The following is a 19571-nucleotide window of genomic DNA, read 5'->3' as shown; positions in this document are numbered from 1 at the left end:
TTAAAAAGAGAAGTTCACCACTGTGCTTTCACAACGGACTGAATAGTCTAATGGAGTTTTCTTTTCTTGTAAAAAATGCGCACATTGCCCAGAAAAAATTACTTTTTAGGTTCTTTTCTAAAACAAACAGGCAAAAGTGCGAAGAGGCTTCGAATTCTCTTGTGAAAATAGTGCCACACATAGAGGCAAATAGCGGGCATTTTCAGCACTGCCGACAAACGAGAGTGTTGCGATTGCCCTTTAGCTCCTTTGAATTCTTGTCTGCCCGCTGAAATGATAGCATGTTTTTAGGTTGCTGCCAACATTTTAAAAATGGCCATTCTGTATAGACAAAATGAAGGCAAAGCACTTTTTCAGAAAAGAAAACACCATAAATAAGCCTTAAAATAACCTGCTGCTGGCTAATAAGTTTCAGGCCAAAGGAAAGGGGGAAGTTATGTAGAGAAACAAATGGTCGCCGTATATGAGCAATGTCTCCTTTCTCACACTTATATCACCAATACTTATTTTCTCAGTTGTTGCTGTCATCGAAAATACATTGCGTGAACCATATATGAAAAGTTTCTGTTGCAATGCCATTGCCTTCAGCAAAATGTAACTACCAAAACAGTGCAGAAAATCATGTTTGGAAATCTTTTGGATTTTGATTTGATTTCTTTCTTATTCCCCAATCACAAGCACACCCTCAAAAATCTATCCTTATCCGTCATTACCATCGACTATACGGAAGTTAGATTTACGTTTGCTCATGAGTGCAATTGAAATTCTTTTGCTTTATAGCTGACATATACGCTTGGGTTTTGACTTTTACTTCTACGATTTTATTTATTTTGTTATGAAACGTGTATTGAATTAAGGATAAGATTGAACATACAATTACACCCACTTGGGGGGTTTCCTCTATTTCGTTGTTTTATTATATTTTTCTCCCCTCATCATCAAATATCCCCTATGAGACAGAGAGAATGAAGGGAGAAAATAAGCGCTCAGCGTAAATCAGCTCTAGGGCTATGGCAGAAGGAAAACAAGAAAATAACAATGCGAATTGAAAAAAAAAATAAATAAATTGATTTTCAAATAAACGTTAACAAGCTCTCGCTAACGGAAATCAAGTGTATGCTATTGCATGCAATGTTACTTGAATGGCAACGGAAACGGAAAGCCAGGATAAATTGGTATACTAAGGATCCTACTTGCTGGCCATGATACGGATGTATTACTAGCAAGCTAGGACCCGTTTGCCAATGCAGATGCTACAGTTATTCACAATAGCACCCACCGCGTATATATATATTTTAGCTGAGGATATTGTATGTCCTCTGATGAGCGCTCTCTTTCTTCCATTCTCTGCGATAACTACAACGGATGTTTGTTTCGCCATATTGGCACACCACTACCGCCACCATCAATGATATAGCCAACAATATTCGATTGGGTTTTCATTTACCTGACATTCAATTCAAACAATTTAATTAAATTCCATGTTATTTCTCAATTGTGGTCTTGTTGTGGCTGGACATTGGTGGATAGTGGAAGTTATGTCGCCAATGACCTATTCCCACACAGACATACACAAACACACACCCCCAAACCAATTGTTGATCATTTAGAGTTATTGGCCATGATGTCCGGTGCTTGACGTTATTTTGTTAGCCATAATAATTTTTCCTTAAAAACAAAAAAAAAAAAAAAACTTTTCTGCTTCCCACTTTTGCAATTGAATTTCGAATCAGTAATGAAGCCTTAAAGGCTTCATTTCAATTCATATTCTCATGACATTGTGAGATATTACGTACAAATGCTTTGAGAATTTAATTATGGTGATTCTCGTGAAGGAATTGTGTAGGATTTCCTTTGCAGATAATCGAAGAAATTTGCATTTTTAACACGCAATGAAATATTCTTAAGCATAGAATTGAATAAACTACATCGATCCAAGCATTTTATATAACAAAGAGATGGCTCAGACCGGGAGTAGTGTGGCATAAAGAAGGGTCAGGGATTTTGACCTTACGCCGATACATCGCAAATTATGCCCATATATATAGAATTGAACCAAAAAATAAAATAAAATTTCCGATGTTGTCGCAATTTTAGTAACATTGCATTTTTTTAGTACTTATAATTGTATGTCTTAAAATCGAGGCATTTTTTTATTTTTTTTTTAAGAATAAATTGGGAAAAATTAGGAATTGTAAACTGATTAAAAATAAATTCAAAAATATATTTTTAATAAAACGTGTTAATTTTAAATAAAGAACACCAGCAATATATCTTGTTAGACATACTTCAAGGTTTTTTTTTGTTTTGTGCAAAACAAAAAATCGTAAAATAGCGTAAACATATTTATGGAGCGCAAAATAGTAATGGGATATAGGCATCAGTCAATACTAAAATAAAGCGTATTCCCAAAAAGCAATGATTTTTTTGGGATTTGGAAGTGGATGTTATGATAATTCAGTTTTTTGGATTACATTTTTAGAAATAGGGAGAAACTTCAAATAATATTTTTTACTTTTATCTCTACGTTTTGAGTAAAATTAGCAAATATTTAATCGCAAGGATGTGAAGTTAAAGTTGTTTTAGCGAAGACACAATGAAAATTAAAATTTTTGTTGTGAATTTAAAACTTTTTGGCAAGAAATTAAATGTATTTTGCTTCATTATACATTTTTTGAACGCAAATGCGTGTATTCTTAACATAATTTTGAGCAAAAAGTTATTTTGAGTAATATAGACGCCATTTAGAAAATATGGAAAGAGGAATTTTTACATTCATTAGACTTTTTCGGGCATTTGCACGGAGAGCTAAAAACAAAAGTGGGTATAGCGCATTGGCTTGGAGATGGGAGAACACCCCCGTAAAGAGGGAAGTGGCGTAGGTTTTAAAAAACACAGTTTTTAAAAAACATTAATTGTTTCTATTAGTCTTAAGAACGTAGAAGACTATTCTGGAGATTTCATGATCGTAGCTGGGCGTTATGTCTGGGGGGGGTCAATTATATTTAGGTAAATTTTGTGGGTCGAATTTCGGGCATTTCTAAGAAAAGTTAAACGGCAAATTGGACATAGGATATTAGCCCCAAGCTAAGAGAATTCTCTCCCCCAAACGCCAGAGGCTTAGGTCATCTAGTTAACGAGATAAAAAGGGGGATATTAATATATTTTCTAAGAGCTAAAAATCATTGATGGGACACAGTTTAAAAAAAAATTAATTACATCTATTAGCTTTAAGGGTGTAGAAGACTATTCTGGAGATTCCATGAGCGTAGCTGGGCGTTAAGTCTGGGTCTTTTTGGCAAGAAACAAAAAGTCTTAAATTCGCAACAAAAAATTTAATTTTCAAAATATATATATATAAAGTGGTTTGTGTCTTCGCTAAACACAACTTTAGAAAACAACTTTAACTTCACACCCTTGAGAAATTGATAGAATACACTTTTTATACCCTCCACCATAGGATGGGGGGTATATTAACTTTGTCATTCCGTTTGTAACACATCGAAATAATGATCTAAGACCCCATAAAGTATATATATTCTGGGTCGTGTTGAAATTCTGAGTCGATCTGTCCGTCCGTACGTCCGCCCGTCTGTTGAAATCACGCTAACTTCCAAACGAAACAAGCTATCGACTTGAAACTTGGCACACGTAGATGTTATTAATGTAGGTCGGATGGTATTGCAAATGGGCCATATCGGTCCACTTTTACGTATAGCCCCCATATAAACGGACCCCCAAATTTGGTTGGCGAATCCTCTAATAGAAGCAAATTTCATCCGATTCGGGTGAAATTTGGCACATGGTGTTAGTATATGGTATCTAACAACCATGCAAAAATTGGTCCACATCGGTCCATAATTATATATAGCCCCCATATAAACCGATCCCCCGATTGGGCTTGCGGAGCCTCTAAGAGAAGCAAATTTCATCCGATCCGGCTGAAATTTGGTACATGGTGTTAGTATATGGTCTCTCAAGGAGCCACCGTGGTGCAATGGTTAGCATGCCCGCCTTGCATACACAAGGTCGTGGGTTCGATTCCTGCTTCGACCGAACACCAAAAAGTTTTTCAGCGGTGGATTATCCCACCTCAGTAATGCTGGTGACATTTCTGAGCGGTTCAAAGCTTCTCTAAGTGGTTTCAATGCAATGTGGAACGCCGTTCGGACTCGGCTATAAAAAGGAGGTCCCTTGTCATTGAGCTTAACATGGAATCGGGCAGCACTCAGTGATAAGAGAGAAGTTCACCAATGTGGTATCACAATGGACTGAATAGTCTAAGTGAGCCTGATACATCGGGCTGCCACCTAACCTATTCTATCCTAGTATATGGTCTCTAACAATTATGCACAAATTGGTCCATATCGGTCCATAATTATATATAGCTCCATATAAACCGATCACCAGATTTCAACTCCGGAACCTCTTGGAAGATCAAAATTCATCTGATTCAGTTGAAATTGGGTACGTGATGTTAATATATGGCTTCAAACACCCATGCAAAAATTGGTCGATATCGGTCCATAATTATATATAGCCCCTATATAAACCGATCCCCCGATTTGGCTTGCGGAGCCTCTAAGAGAAGCAAATTTCATCCGATCCGGCTGAAATTTGCTACATGATGTAAGTATATGGTCTCTAACGACCATGCAAAAATTGGTCCATATCGGTCCATAATTATATATAGCCCCCATATAAACCGATCACCAGATTTGACCTCCGGAGCCTCTTGGAAGATCAAAATTCATCTGATTCAGTTGAAATTTGGTACGTGATGATAACATATGGCCTCAAACACCCACGCAAAAATTGGTCGATATCGGTCCATAATTATATATAGGCCCAATATAAACTGATCCCCATATTTGACCTCCGGAGGATCTTAGAAGAGCAAAATTCTTCCCATTCGGTTGAAATTTGGTACGTGATGTTAGTATATGGTATCCAACAACCATGCAGGAATTGGTTCCTATCAGTCCATAGTTATATATAGCTCCCATATAAACCGATCGCCAGATTTTTGGAGAAGCAAAATTCATCCGATCTGGTTGAAATTTGGTACGTGGTGGTAGTATATGATATTTAACAACCATGCCAAAAGTGGTCCATATCAGTCCATAATCATTTATAGCCCCCATATGAACCGATCCCAAGATTTGGTTTTGGAGCCTCTTGGAGGAGCAAATTTCATCCGAGTGAGTTGAATTTCGTAGCAGTTTCTACGCAATCCATGGTGGAGGGTACATAAGATTCGGCTTGGCCGAACTTACGGCCGTATATACTTGTTAAATATATATATTTTGGAAACTTCTACTATTTTATTTGCCCCTACTGTGTTTTATATACAGCATCATTTAGAAAACAATAATTTATTACGAGAACTGTATAAAACGAAGTTTTTATACATTTGGATGTTAATGACATAGGGCGAACTTCCTTTCCTTGTTTTCTTGATGGGATTACGATGTATACTAGTATTTATCTTGGCTATAAATATGTTAGGTTTCGCGCCCACAAAATAGCATTTGTGGGAAGTTTTGATTTACTACTTTAATTTGGAGAAAAGTTCAGCTGAGTTGAAGCCGAAAGACGTCGTTATGCCATTTCTTGTGCCTCAACATCAACGAACGAGCCAAATCATCATGATCATCTCCTAGCGGAAAATGTTATTTTTGAATGGGGGGATATAAAACTGTTGTCGAATTCAGATATGCAATGTCCGAGAAAATAACATGGTTGCGACAAAAATGTTACATGATCATAGTCCAAAAATAACATATTCCTTCTCTGGGTGTAGGACCAGCTGATAAGCTGCTGCATAATACACCACATCCAACTTTGATTGATGCTATTGAGCAGAGGGTCGCGTGATAATTGGCCACGATATTTGGAAAGGCAAGAAAAAATGATTTTGAATGTGGAAACACTGAAATTTGAAGTTCTACTTTCGCCTATTTATAGCCCAGACATTGCTACTTCTGATGATAAGCACGATCGATGATCCATGACTGAATTGATCATGATTTTCGTTTTTTTTTTTTTTGAGGGAGCCCAAAATTTTGATAATTCGTGGATTGAGTCAAAAGGCGAATCGTGTTTTCGTCACAGTATCCATGTGTTGCCACAAAGTAGTGGATAGCGATGGACAACACTCCGATTGATTTCTCTGTTAAATGTTTGCAAAATCCCACATTTTTAATTTTTTTGTAGTTTTCACAATTTCTTTCTCAGTATAGTAAAATTTTTATTTTTTCCCGTTTTATTCCTTAAAAGCAACATAAAGAAATGTGCAAATGTATGTTGAGTATCTGTTGAGATATCGAATTCAGAAAAATGCAAAAAATTCTGAAGTTTTCAATTTTAAGTAGCAACAGCAAATGCGGTAATTGCATCTTCATTTTTGACATAATTTTATATAGGAACATAACCTTTCAATTTATTGACAAATGACATGATATTGTAGTAATTTTTTATACCCTCCGCCATAGGATGGGGGGTATATTAACTTTGTCATTCCGTTTGTAACACATCGAAAATTGCTCTAAGACCCCATAAAGTATATATATTCTGGGTCGTGGTGAAATTCTGAGTCGATCTAAGCATGTCCGTCCGTCCGTCCGTCTGTTGAAATTACGCTAACTTCCGAACGAAACAAGTTATCGACTTGAAACTTGGCACAAAAAGTTGTTATTAATGTAGGTCAGATGGTATTGCAAATGGGCCATATCGGTCCACTTTTACGTATAGCCCCCATATAAACCGATCGCCAGATTTGGCTTGCGGAGCCTCAAAGAGAAGCAAATTCCATCTGATCCTGCTGAAATTTGGTACATGGTGTTGGTATATGGTCTCTAACAACCATGCAAAAATTGGTCCACATCGGTCCATAATTATATATAGCCCCCCATATAAACCCATCCCTAGATTTGGCTTGCGGAGCCATACTTGTTTTTAATTGGAATGCCAAAATTGTCACTATATATTTTTTATAAAATAAACAAAAAAAGCTAATCAATTGTTGTTTTTTTTATTTTCAGATTGGTGCTTTGAAGGACTATTATCTCTTCCATCATAAGCGTATCTCAAAACGTTCACTTAAAACCAGTGATGAACACCATAGCGCCTTAAACTCGGAACCAGAGGTATGTATTAGAGACAGACGATATGGAATTCTACGAGTATATCATTCTATATCTAGAAAGTACACATTTCTCTACATATAACCACTTATCACTTTTCTAAAACATATCACAAAACGTGTCGCTTGCAATGAAAAGTGGTATATTTTTCTAGAAAGAAAACTGATATGAATTATTTTTTCCCGTCCAAAAAGAACTTTATGATCTTGAAATATTTTTGAGGTGCTCATATTCCTACACAGAAAAAAAATTCACAAAAATTTTTCCAATTAAAATCTTAATTGAGTTTTAAAAAAATATTCAATAAATATTTAATTGAATCAACAAATTTTTTAATTGAAATAAAAATCAATCACACAAATTAATAGTATCAATTAATTTTTTAATTGGATCAATTAGTTTTTAATTGATACTATCATTTCTGTGATTGAAGACATTTCAATTAAAAAATTAATTGGATCAATTAATTTCGTGATTGATTCAGATTTGTTTTTTGTGTGTACCTATGGATCTATAGTATAAACCAATACACGAGTCTTCAATCTTTCGATTATTGACTTTTAATCAAAAATTGGTTTTCGATTATTTTTACCAATCAAAAGTAGAATATTCGAAATCTATTTTAAATAATCAAATTAAAAGTTTGTTGAACATAAAAACGATTTTGCGATTATCTTTAGGTTAATAATCGATTTCGATTTTTTTCGAAAAATTTTATAACAATAACGAAAATTTTCAGTTTTAATTTTGCGAAGCTTTTTCTACCGCTATGTGCTCTTTGTTTGGAACAAACAAACGAGGCACCCATTGCTCCAAAAGTTCTAGCATGGCGAAAATTTTTTGAAAGATGCAATCTGGTCTTTTAAAGCTTCCACTGCTACTTAAACTTTGTCACTGTTTCGTACTGGGTTTGACGTTCGGGGCACCTATACCCAATGAGTGACCACTTTGATACACATTTAACTAAATACCCATTTATAAAATTCTCAAAATCATTTTCCTTCAATGCCATATATTTATCAATAATTCCAATTTCAATTACAGGTCAGATGGATGCAACAACAACATGAAAAAATACGAGAAAAACGTGATGGTTCCTATTCAACGCTACCCGGTTATAGTCCATACGATCTCATACGTCAGACAACAGGCTTCGGTGGTTTGCCTCCATTACATGTTGATACCTCGTATCGCAGCACTTTGCCTCGAGCTCCTCGCATACAATACCGTGATGCAGGTCCACATAATATTTTCCCCGATCCTTTGTTCAAGGAACAATGGTATTTGGTGAGTAAAGTATGTGTAAGATATAAATTTTTTGTTGTTTCCGTTTATTTTGTTACTTTGATGGGTCTTGGTGTAATGGAAATAATCTTCACTCCACGTACACAAAATTTGTGATGGATCCAATTAATATAATCCTGGAGAGTCCTGGTGAAATGGTAAAATACCTGATACCTATATTTTTTGTAATAATGGAAAAAGGGAGAAAATGGAAATGGTAGAAACATGGATTACACTAGTTTACAAAATAAAATTTTTTCATGTAGATTTGATGAGATGTGACTTTTTATTTATTTATTTATTTATTTCATATTTATACTTATAAGTAAATTACAAGCATAAAGGATAAATCTATGACAACGGAGGTCTTAAGCTTTAGCGACTGCGTATATAAGAATTCAGCAGATTAAAATACAAAAGAAAAATCACTTCTCATCAAATTTATATTTCAGTGTAAACTAGTGTTATTAACAATTGTTATTTCGTTTTATTTATTTATTTATTATTATATATTTTTGGTCAAAAATTTTATATAGCATACTCTAAGGGATAAAGTAATATTTTTCAGTGTTTACGTGTACCTCCTAAAATTATTCAAAGAAAATTTTCTATAGTAGATAAACCGGACTAATCTTCCGAATATAAAGTTTCAAAAAATGATTTTCAGATAAATCAGATTTGCAGATAAAATTATTGATAGGTTAGTTAAAATGTAAGTTTAAAATAGTTATTTCATAATGTTATACATTGCCTCATTTCAATATGCTCTAACTTTCTCTTATTTAACAACAGCCTTAATATATGCAATATTTTGTTTTCAAATTGCAATTTCTGTAGATGCCTGAATAAATTGACTATAGAAAATAACAAACCAAGCTACCAAAAAACTAACGGTCAAAGAGGCAGAGTGGAAACAAAAATATTTAATACGGCTGTAGTAATATTTACTTTTACAAGAAATAATCCCAAATAGCTGAAAGCATTGGAAAAAACATTGGAATCTATACATATCATATGCGATATTAGCATGCTGGAAAGAAAAATAAATATGCATTTTTTTTATTGGTTAAAATAACATTTGCAAATACAAAAACGATTGTGCAAAAGCCAAATTTAGTTGTAAGAGAAAACGAGGACAGGATAAATCAATGACCATGCATTGATTTTCCAAAAAAAAACATACACGCAAAGAAAAAAAAAACGTTTGGAAAACGTGTACCGAATATGTTTTTCTTTTGTAAGAGTTTTTTGAATTGCTTCGAAATTTTTAAATTTATATCACCAAAAAAATTGGTTTATTACAAAATTTTTATAATATATATATATATATATATATATATATATATATATATATATATATATATATATATATATATATATATATATATATATATATATATATATATATATATATATATATATATATATATATATATATATATATATATATATATATATATATATATATATATATATATATATATATATATATATATATATATATCGAACCCACGACCCTTGGCATGCAAGTCGGACGTAGCAACCACTGCTCCACGGTGCCCAACTAAATGTTTGTTTTTGTTAAATAAACTTTGTTTATTCGGTTCGTGGGCGCCGCAAGCTATGCTATATAAATATAAATGGATAATTATCTATTGATGACCATAACAGTTACATAGCTCAATGGTTAGTGTGTTGGCTTACAAAGTGCATGGTCCGCGGTTCAATTCTCCGTCCAGGCGAAAGGTAAAAAAATTTTAAAAATTTATAAAATCGTATAATTTCTTCCACATTGATGGTATTACAGGAAAAGGTGTTAAGAACTAAAAATCCTCGTGGATGTGAGAAAGATGTGAGGGACAATGCAATAAGCAAGAAAACATTTTTTTTTTGAGCTAGTCTTTATGAAATTGTTTTTACATCCTAGAAAAGAATAAACGTTTATCACAAAAAGTATATACTTTTCTTCCAAATACACTTCCTTACAGCGAAAAGCAAATGTTTTTCGCTGTCTAAAATTTCGTTTGTCTAAAATTTCGTTTGGGAGGAAAGAATTATTTTTCTGCGTGTATATGCTTATTTAAGACACAATATGTTTTGAAAGGATTTTAAATGCCATAGAAATAGCAAAGAATTTTATATATCGTTGTTGGTTCTTAAATGAAAGGTATTAAGAAAACAAATAATCGTGTGTAATTGGACCTGTCATAAGTTAAGTGGTTCAAAAAATATCGATGCTATAAGGCCGATCTCCTGATTTGACTTCTTAGACTTCTAGACACTGCATTTTTTTATCCGATTTGCCTGAATTTCAATATTATAAGGTATTTTGGGTGCATAAATAAATGTGTCGAATATGATGTGATTCGGTCCATATTTGGATAGCCCCCATGGTTAGGCGAAAGCTATATATGGGAGATATATCTAAATCTGAACCGATTTCAACCAAATTTGGCACGCATAGCTACAACGCTAATTTTACTCCCTGTGCAAAATTTCAACTAAATCGGAGCCCAAAATTTACCTTTGTGGTCATATGAGTGTAAATCGGGCGAAAGCTATATATGGGAGCTATATCTAAATCTGAACCGATTTCAACCAAATTTGGCACGCATAGATACAATGCTAATTCTACTCCCTGTGCAAAATATCAATTAAATCGGAGTAAAAGATTGGCCACTGTGGTCATATGAGTGTAAATCGGGCGAACAATATATATGTGGGAGCTATATCTAAATCTGAACCGATTTCAATAAAATTTGGCATACTTGACTACACTACTAATTGTACTCCTAGTGCAGAAGTTCAACCAAATTGGGGTAAAACTCTGGCTTCTGAGACCGTATTAGTCCATATCGGGTGAAAGATATATATATGGGAGCTATACCTAAATCTAAACCGATTTCAATAAAATTTGGCACACTTGATTATAGTACTAATTGTTCTTCTTGTGCAAAATTTTAACGAAATTAGGGTAAAAATCTGGCTTCTGGGGCCATATAAGTTCATATCGGGTAAAATATATATATATATATATATATATATATATATATATATATATATATATATATATATATATATATATATATATATATATATATATATATATATATATATATATATATATATATATATATATATATATATATATATATATATATATATATATATATATATGTATATATATATATATATATATATATATATATATATATAATATATATATATATATATATATATATATATATATATATATATATATATATATATATATATATATATATATATATATATATATATATATATATATATATATATATATATATATATGGGAGCTATATCTAAATCTGAACCGAATTCTTCCAAAATCACTAGATTTTGGATTAAAATTGCGACTTAAACTTTGATTTCAAAAATGTGTTCACAGACAGACGGACATGGCTATATCGACTCAGGAGCCCACCCTGAGCATTTTTGCCAAAGACAACATGTGTCTATCTCGTCTCCATCTGGGTGTTGCAAACATATGCACTAACTTATAATACCCTGTTCCAAGGTGTGGCGCAGGGTATTCAGATTTAGATATAGCTCCCATATATATCTTTCGCCCGATATGGACTAATACGGTCCCAGAAGCCAGAGTTTTACCCCAATTTGGTTGAAATTTTGCACTAGGAGTACAATTAGTAGTGTAATCAAGTGTGCCTAATTTTATTGAAATCGGTTCAGATTTAGATATAGCTCCCATATATATCGTTCGCCCGATTTACACTCATATGACCACAGTGACCAATCTTTTACTCCGATTTAGTTGAAATTGTGCACAGGGAGTAGAATTAGCATTGTAGCTATGCGTGCCAAATTTGGTTGAAATCGGTTCAGATTTAGATATAGCTCCCATATATATGTTTTTGTGATTTCGACAATAATGGTCAAAATACCAACATTTTCCTTGTAAAATATCCACTGCTTAGTCGAAAAGTTGTAAAAATGACTCTAATTTTCCTAAACTTCTAATACATATATATCGAGCCATAAATCATAAATAAACTTTTGCGAAGTTTCCTTAAAATTGCTTCAGATTTAAATGTTTCCCATATTTTTTTTTACTAAAAATATGTTCCACCCTAGTGCATTAGCCAACTTAAATTATGAGTCTATATATTTTGTAAAAGTCTATCAAATTCTGTCCAAATCGAGTGATATTTAAATGTATGTATTTGGGACAAACCTTTATATATAGCACCCAACACATTTGACGGATGTGATATGGTATAGAAAATTTAGATCTACAAAGTGGTGCAGGGTATAATATGGTCAGCTCCGCCCGAGTTTAGACTTTCCTTACTTGTTTTTTAGTGCGAACACTACTTTCTAAAATGTTCGAAATGCAAAGTGCAACGTATTGAGATCCCGAGATTTTGGCCATTTTTAGGTAAAAATGAAGCAAGGAACTTTCTTCTTATGCCTATCTTGTTTGACGCTTGCTGAGTGCAACGGTGCTGAGTCCTGTTGGAATGTCCATGGCCTTCCGATGAATGTTTTTAGCCTAGGGCTTCAATACGGTCTTTAGGACATTTTCCGATAATAATCGGCATTTATTTAGACCCCATGGATAATAAATACGAGCGGAGAGCGACCATGGACCCACATCGGCGGCGCTTAATTCTGATGACCTAGCGAAGGTGTAAGTTTTCAACCGATCTGTTTGGAAAGTAAAGCCGATTTTTTTTCTTTTCACAATCTGCACAATTTGTAATGGCTCCTCAACCAAATTTTGTGAAAGTAAAGCAACTGCGAACGAAATGTTTGTATGCCCAGGGTTCCTATATTGTCTTTAGGACTTTTTCTCGATAATATTCGACATTAATTCTGAACGCATAGAGGATGAATACAAATGGGGAGCGACCATCGGCCTACAATATTACCATTGGTGGCGCTTGAACTCTGGCGATTAATCGAAGGTGTACATTTTCAGCTGATCACTTTGGAAAGTGAAGCCGACCATTTTGTTTATTCACAAACTTCTCAATTTTGAACGGCATCTCATTGGTACGAGTAACTGGCCACTTTCGTGCCAGCAAAGCCGCTCCTTCGATGTTTTAAGTCTAACTTCTTTTTTGTCCATCTGTGAGCTCTTTTACTTTTTGTAACTTTACTGACTTTAGTCCAAATTCATTTTTCATTATGTGTTGCATCCATTATCACAGTTCACCACTGTGGTATCACAATGGACTGAATAGTCTAAGTGAGCCTGATACATCGGGCTGCCACATAACCTAACCTAACCTATTATCGCGAAATGTCCAGTTCACGAGTAAATTTTCTACCACTGCAGGAAGGCTTTCGTCAAAGCTAGCCTTCTTTTTTAGGACCATTTCTAGTGCTGTTAAGTTTTCTTTATGCCCACTTTTTATACGCGATGCAATTCTTCCAGTATCACGGTAACGAACAATGGTATGAGAAACACAAGATTTATTCGCAGTTAAATGCTGGAGGTCTCTGACAATAGCCATTTGAGGTTTTCCAGGCAAATAGAAGCCAATCACACAAACGCGCTTGACTTCCATCACGAAATTGAAATTGGTTGCCAAACATATCAGCCACACTGTATATATAGAAATGCTTGGACTTGTTTTATTTATAAGAAAGTTGTTTTTCAACAACCTTAATTAATCATACTAATATAAGTTTGTTATTTTATGTAGACATTTATTTGCTGTTGTACGTAAATGTGGTCTTAAATGAAATTTGCTCTTAACCATCTGAAAGAAACTTTCAATTTCATTTGGTTACTTGGTTTATTCTTGCGGTCTATCAAAATGCATGTAAAGTAGTAATGGTGAGTTTGTAGTTTAGTAAGCTTTTAAAGCATATTTTAGGGAGTTGGTGAAAAATCTTTGTGGGCTATTGATTGAAGCCTAGAATTCCTATAACAAACTAAAAACCCACCCATCTACAATCAAATAACTCAAATTGATTTGGACAAAATACTAATGGATATTCCTATGGCTAAAGAAAAAAGTTGTATTTTTTCTTTTATTCTATCAAGAAAAAAAAAAAATGGGGTTAATGTTTCTCCCACAAAGTGTTAATTTTACACTCTTTAATTCACAACACAAGATAATTTGCTAAAAGCGAACAAGCCTTTAATTTGTTGTAACCCTTTTGGGTCTCTCATTAATGTGCTGATGTCTGCTGTCAGTTTGATTAACATAATTAGGTCAATTATATCTTTTTGTCGCCTGCAATTAGTGTCTGTAAAAATTCTTTCTTGGGCTTTTACAAATATTCTTAGCCCTTAATGTGTTTTTGTGTACCAGGTTTTTTTTCTTCTTATCTTTGGTTTCAACCTCAATTCGTCGAAATCTTAAGAGAATCTTTTATTTTTGCCCAAACCGTCAATCCTTTCTTCTGGCTCATAGCAATGATGATGATGGTGATGAATCCCCTATTGAAAAAGAAATACTGAAAAATGCCAAAATGAAAACAAATCTTAATTAGCTTCAAGACAAGAGTTGAAAAAGGAATATGGAAGGGTGGGTAAATGCCAATCCTTTCTAAACTTGAGTTGGCTTGTGGGTAAGGAAAAAAATCTTGAGATGCTAAAGCTTAAATGAAGACATTTCCGACATTCCTTAAATAAATTATATTTGAGTTAAGTTTTGTGTTTTTTTTCCTTTTATTGTGAATACTCACTCTTCTGTCTCCTTGCTGTTCTAGATTCCTTGGTTGCTGGTACAAGTAATTAAAAATATATTAGTCCAAAACAAACAGAAACAGGATATAACAGCGAAAAGACAGTTTTTAACTGTGTGCTTAAGCAAAATGACCATCACCACCAATGAAAGCAAAAATTATATTATATTAAAACAAGTATATACGGCCGTAAGTTCGGCCAGGCCGAATCTTATGTACCCTCCACCATGGATTGCGTAGGAACTTCTACTAAAGGCTGTCATCCACAATCGAATTACTTGGGTTGCGATAACACTTGCCGATGGCAAGGTATCGTAAAACTTTTTAACACTGTCTTCTAAATTGTACGTTAGCCCATACGGGGTATATATTAAACAAAAAAAGGCCGATTAAATACGTATATAATCTAGTTTGACAAAATTTTCTATAGAAATAAAATTTTGACAAAATTTTGTATAGAAATGAAACCTTGACAAAATTTTCTATAGAAATAAAATTTTGACAAAATTTTCTATAGAAATAAAAATTTGACAAAATTTTCTATAGAAATAAAAACTTGACAAAATTTTCTATAGAAATAAAATGTTGACAAAATTTTCTATGGAAGTAAAATGTTGACAAAATTTTCTATAGCAATACAATTTTGACAAAATTTTGTATAGAAATGAAATTTTGACAAAATTTTGTATAGAAATAAAATGTTGACAAAATTTTCTACAGAAACAAATTTTTTACAAAATTTTCTATAGAAATAAAATTTTGACAAACATTTCTATAGAAATAAACTTTTGACAAAACTTTCTATAGAAATGAAATTTTAACAAAACTTTCTATAGTAATAAAATTTGACAAAATTTTCTATGGAAATAAAGTTTTGGTAGATTACAAAATTTTCTATAGAAATAAAATTTTGACAAAATTTTCTATAGAAATAAAATTTTGACAAAATTTTCTATGGAAATAAAATTTTGACAAACATTTGTATAGAAATAAACTTTTGACAAAACTTTCTATAGAAATGAAATTTTGACAAAACTTTCTATAGTAATAAAATTTGACAAAATTTTCTATGGAAATAAAGTTTTGGTAGATTATTTTTGGCGATATGGACCAATTTTTGTGTAATAAGTCATCGGCTATATATAACAAAAGACCGATATGGACCAATTTTTACATGGCTGTTAGAGGCCATATATTGACAAAATGTACCAAATTTCAACCGCATTGGATGACTTTTGCTCCTCCAAGAGGTTTCGGACGTCAAATCTGGGGACGGTTTATATGGGAACTATATATAATTATGGACCGATATGGACCAATTTTTGCATGGTTGTTAGAGACCATATACTAACACCATGTACCAAATTTCAACTGGATCGGATGAATTTTGCTCTTCCAAGAGGCTCCGGAGGTCAAATCTGGGGATCGGTTTATATGGGGGCTATATATAATTATGGACCGATATGGACCAATTTTTGCATGGTTATTAGAGGCCGTAAACTAACATCAGGTACCAAATTTCAACCGGATCGGATGAATTTTGCCCCTCCAAGAGGCTCCGGAGGTCAAATCTGGGGATCGGTTTATATGGGGGCTATATATAATTATGGACCGATATGGACCAATTTTTGCATGGTTGTTAAAAACCGTATACTAAGACCACGTACTAAATTTCAACCGGATCGGATGAATTTTGCTCCTCCAAAAAGCTCCGGTGGTCAAATCTGGGGATCGGTTTATATGGGAGCTATATATAATTATGGACCGATATGGACCAATTTTTGCATGATTGTTAGAGGCCGTATACTAACATCAGGTACCAAATTTCAACCGGATCGGATGAATTTTGCCCCTCCAAAAGTCTCCGGAGGTCAAATCTGGGGATCGGTTTATATGGGGGCTATATATAATTATGGACCGATATGGACCAATTTTTGCATGGTTGTTAGAGACCATATACTTACATCAGGTACCAAATTTCAATCGGATCGGATGAATTTTGCCCCTCCAAGAGGCTCCGGAGGTCAAATCTGGGGATCGGTTTATATGGGGGCTATACGTAAACGTGGTCCGATATGGCCCATTTCCAATACCATCCGACCTACATCAATAACAACTACTTGTGCCAAGTTTCAAGTCGATAGCTTGTTTCGTACGGAAGTTAGCGTGATTTCCACAGACGGACGGACAGCCGGACAGACGGACAGACAGACGGACAGACGGACGGACGGACGGACATGCTTAGATCGACTCAGAATTTCACCACGACCCAGAATATATATACTTTATGGGGTCTTAGAGCAATATTTCGATGTGTTACAAACGGAATGACAAAGTTAATATACCCCCATCCTATGGTGGAGGGTATAAAAATATAATATATGAACCTTTAAAAAGACGATTTATTGTCATTATAGGAATTTCCTTCTGGTTTTTCGTAAACCCACTAATACCTAACAAATATATACCTGCCTGTGATGTTTTAATGCCTGTATTACAACTGACCACCATTACCATTGCAATAAAAGTTTCATTCCTAATAAAAAGTAGAACAATTATTTTCAAAAATTTTCCTGAAAAGTAGGAATCCTTCTGATAAAGTTGAAAAGCGAACAATAAAAACATTTATATATTTTGAAATACTACTGAACTGTATAGAATTGCATTTTCAAATTCGATCTAATTTAACTTAAAAACCATTTTTATTAACTTAGTCATAAATTACTGCTTGATAGTTGCATACTTTTAGGAGGTACACTTGTCCAATTATTTGTTATGCCACCCATAGCACAGTTTCCGACCTTCTTGTCATATTATCGTGCTGATAACTGGTGATTACCTCCCGGATAAATATTTATGGATGAATGAGTAAACGGCCCCAGATAAAATCTTATCATACACCAAAAAAAAAAACAGCAATTGAAGAAAATAATAATGGGGTAATTATTCGAATGAGTGCGAGAAGTAAAAACTGCAAATTTTACTTTTAGTTTTGGGCATTTTGATAATCAGTGTGACGGTATATTTCCACAATATTCGGCACAACTGTTTGTGGCTTTAAAATACTATTAAAAACAAAAAACGGACAAAAGTAGCCGCTTCTAGAAACCTAAGAAGTGATATGGGGAGATCGGTTTATATGGGAGCTATACCACAATATTGAACAATACACAACATATTCAGCACATCTCTTGGCGGCAGCAAACTACCACTAGGTTTCCAATTTCAAGGAAATCGGATTAAAAATTGAGGGTTTTAGAAGGCCAAGAAGTCAATTCGGTAGATCGCTCTGTAGGGGACTATAACAAAACGTGAATCGCACTTAATTTTATACTCTCCACCACAGGGTGGGGGTATACTAACTTTGTCATTCCCTTTCTAACACACCGAAATATTGGTCTCAGATCCCAAAAATATATTCCGGATCATCGAAAAATCTGGCTATCATGCAAAACCTTTCTTCGGAAGGTTCAAGTGTGGTTCATTGTTGGGTTTAATGAACTGCCTGAATTTATTCTGATAATTGGTTGATAGTTTTGCTGCAAGTAGAGGATGCGGATGAGGAATTTGGTAATTCCGGAACGTGCGTCCATCCAACCATCTTGCAGTCTATAGGGCTTTGCCCAAATAAATTTGACAAACATTCTTTTCCTCTGTTGATTAAGCTACACTTGTAGTTTAGTCAATGCATGCTTTTAAGCTGAAATCAAAAAACAACAACAATGCTTAAAGAACAAAGCCAACAATAACAAAACAAACGAATGGAAATAAAATTTTGACAAAATTTCTATGGAAATAAAATTTTGACAAAATTTTCTATAGAAATTATGATTCTGACAACATTTTCTAAAGAAATAAATTTTTGACAAAATTTTCTATAGAAATAAAATTTTGATAAAATTTTCTATAGAAATAAAATTTTGACAAAATTTTCTATAGAAAAAAATTTTGACAAAATTTTCTATAGAAATAAAATTTTGACAACATTTTCTACAGAAATAAAATTTTGACAAAATTTTTTATGGAAATAAAATCTTGACAAAATTTTCTATGGAAATAAAATGTTGACAAAATTTTCTATAGAAATAAAATGTTGACAAAATTTTCTATAGAAATAAAATTTTGACAAAATTTTCTATAGAAATAAAATTTTGACAAAATTTTCTATAGAAATAAAATTTTGACAAAATTTTCTATAGAAATAAAATCTTGACAAAATTTTCTATAGAAATAAAATTTTGACAAAATTTTCAATAGAAATAAAATTTTGACAAAATTTTCAATAGAAATAAAATTTTGACAAAATTTTCTATAGAAATAAAATTTTGACAAAATTTTCTACAGAAATAAAATTTTGACAAAATTTTCTATAGAAATAAAATTTTGACAAAATTTTCTATAGAAATAAAATTTTGATAAAATTTTCTATAGAAATAAAATTTT

The 19571-nt window shown here is 33.1% G+C and overlaps 1 protein-coding gene across 4 annotated transcripts in view; it reads left to right on the top strand.

The window, feature by feature from the left end:
* Window positions 1-19571, top strand: part of Fur2 (furin-like protease 2) — a 797201-nt gene that overhangs the window by 633788 nt on the left and 143842 nt on the right. For 3 of the 4 annotated variants that reach the window (XM_075301234.1, XM_075301232.1, XM_075301233.1), the window contains 2 exons: window positions 7044-7148; window positions 8190-8441. In XM_075301234.1, the coding sequence (XP_075157349.1) occupies window positions 7044-7148; window positions 8190-8441 (357 nt within the window). The remainder of the gene's footprint in view (window positions 1-7043; window positions 7149-8189; window positions 8442-19571) is intronic. The other variant, XM_075301235.1, reaches the window with a different exon arrangement.

Source organism: Haematobia irritans, chromosome 3 (genome assembly GCF_050003625.1).
Source record: "Haematobia irritans isolate KBUSLIRL chromosome 3, ASM5000362v1, whole genome shotgun sequence".
NCBI lineage: Eukaryota > Metazoa > Arthropoda > Insecta > Diptera > Muscidae > Haematobia > Haematobia irritans.
Note: the sequence above shows the minus strand (reverse complement) of the source record. Positions and strands in the feature narration are given on the sequence as shown.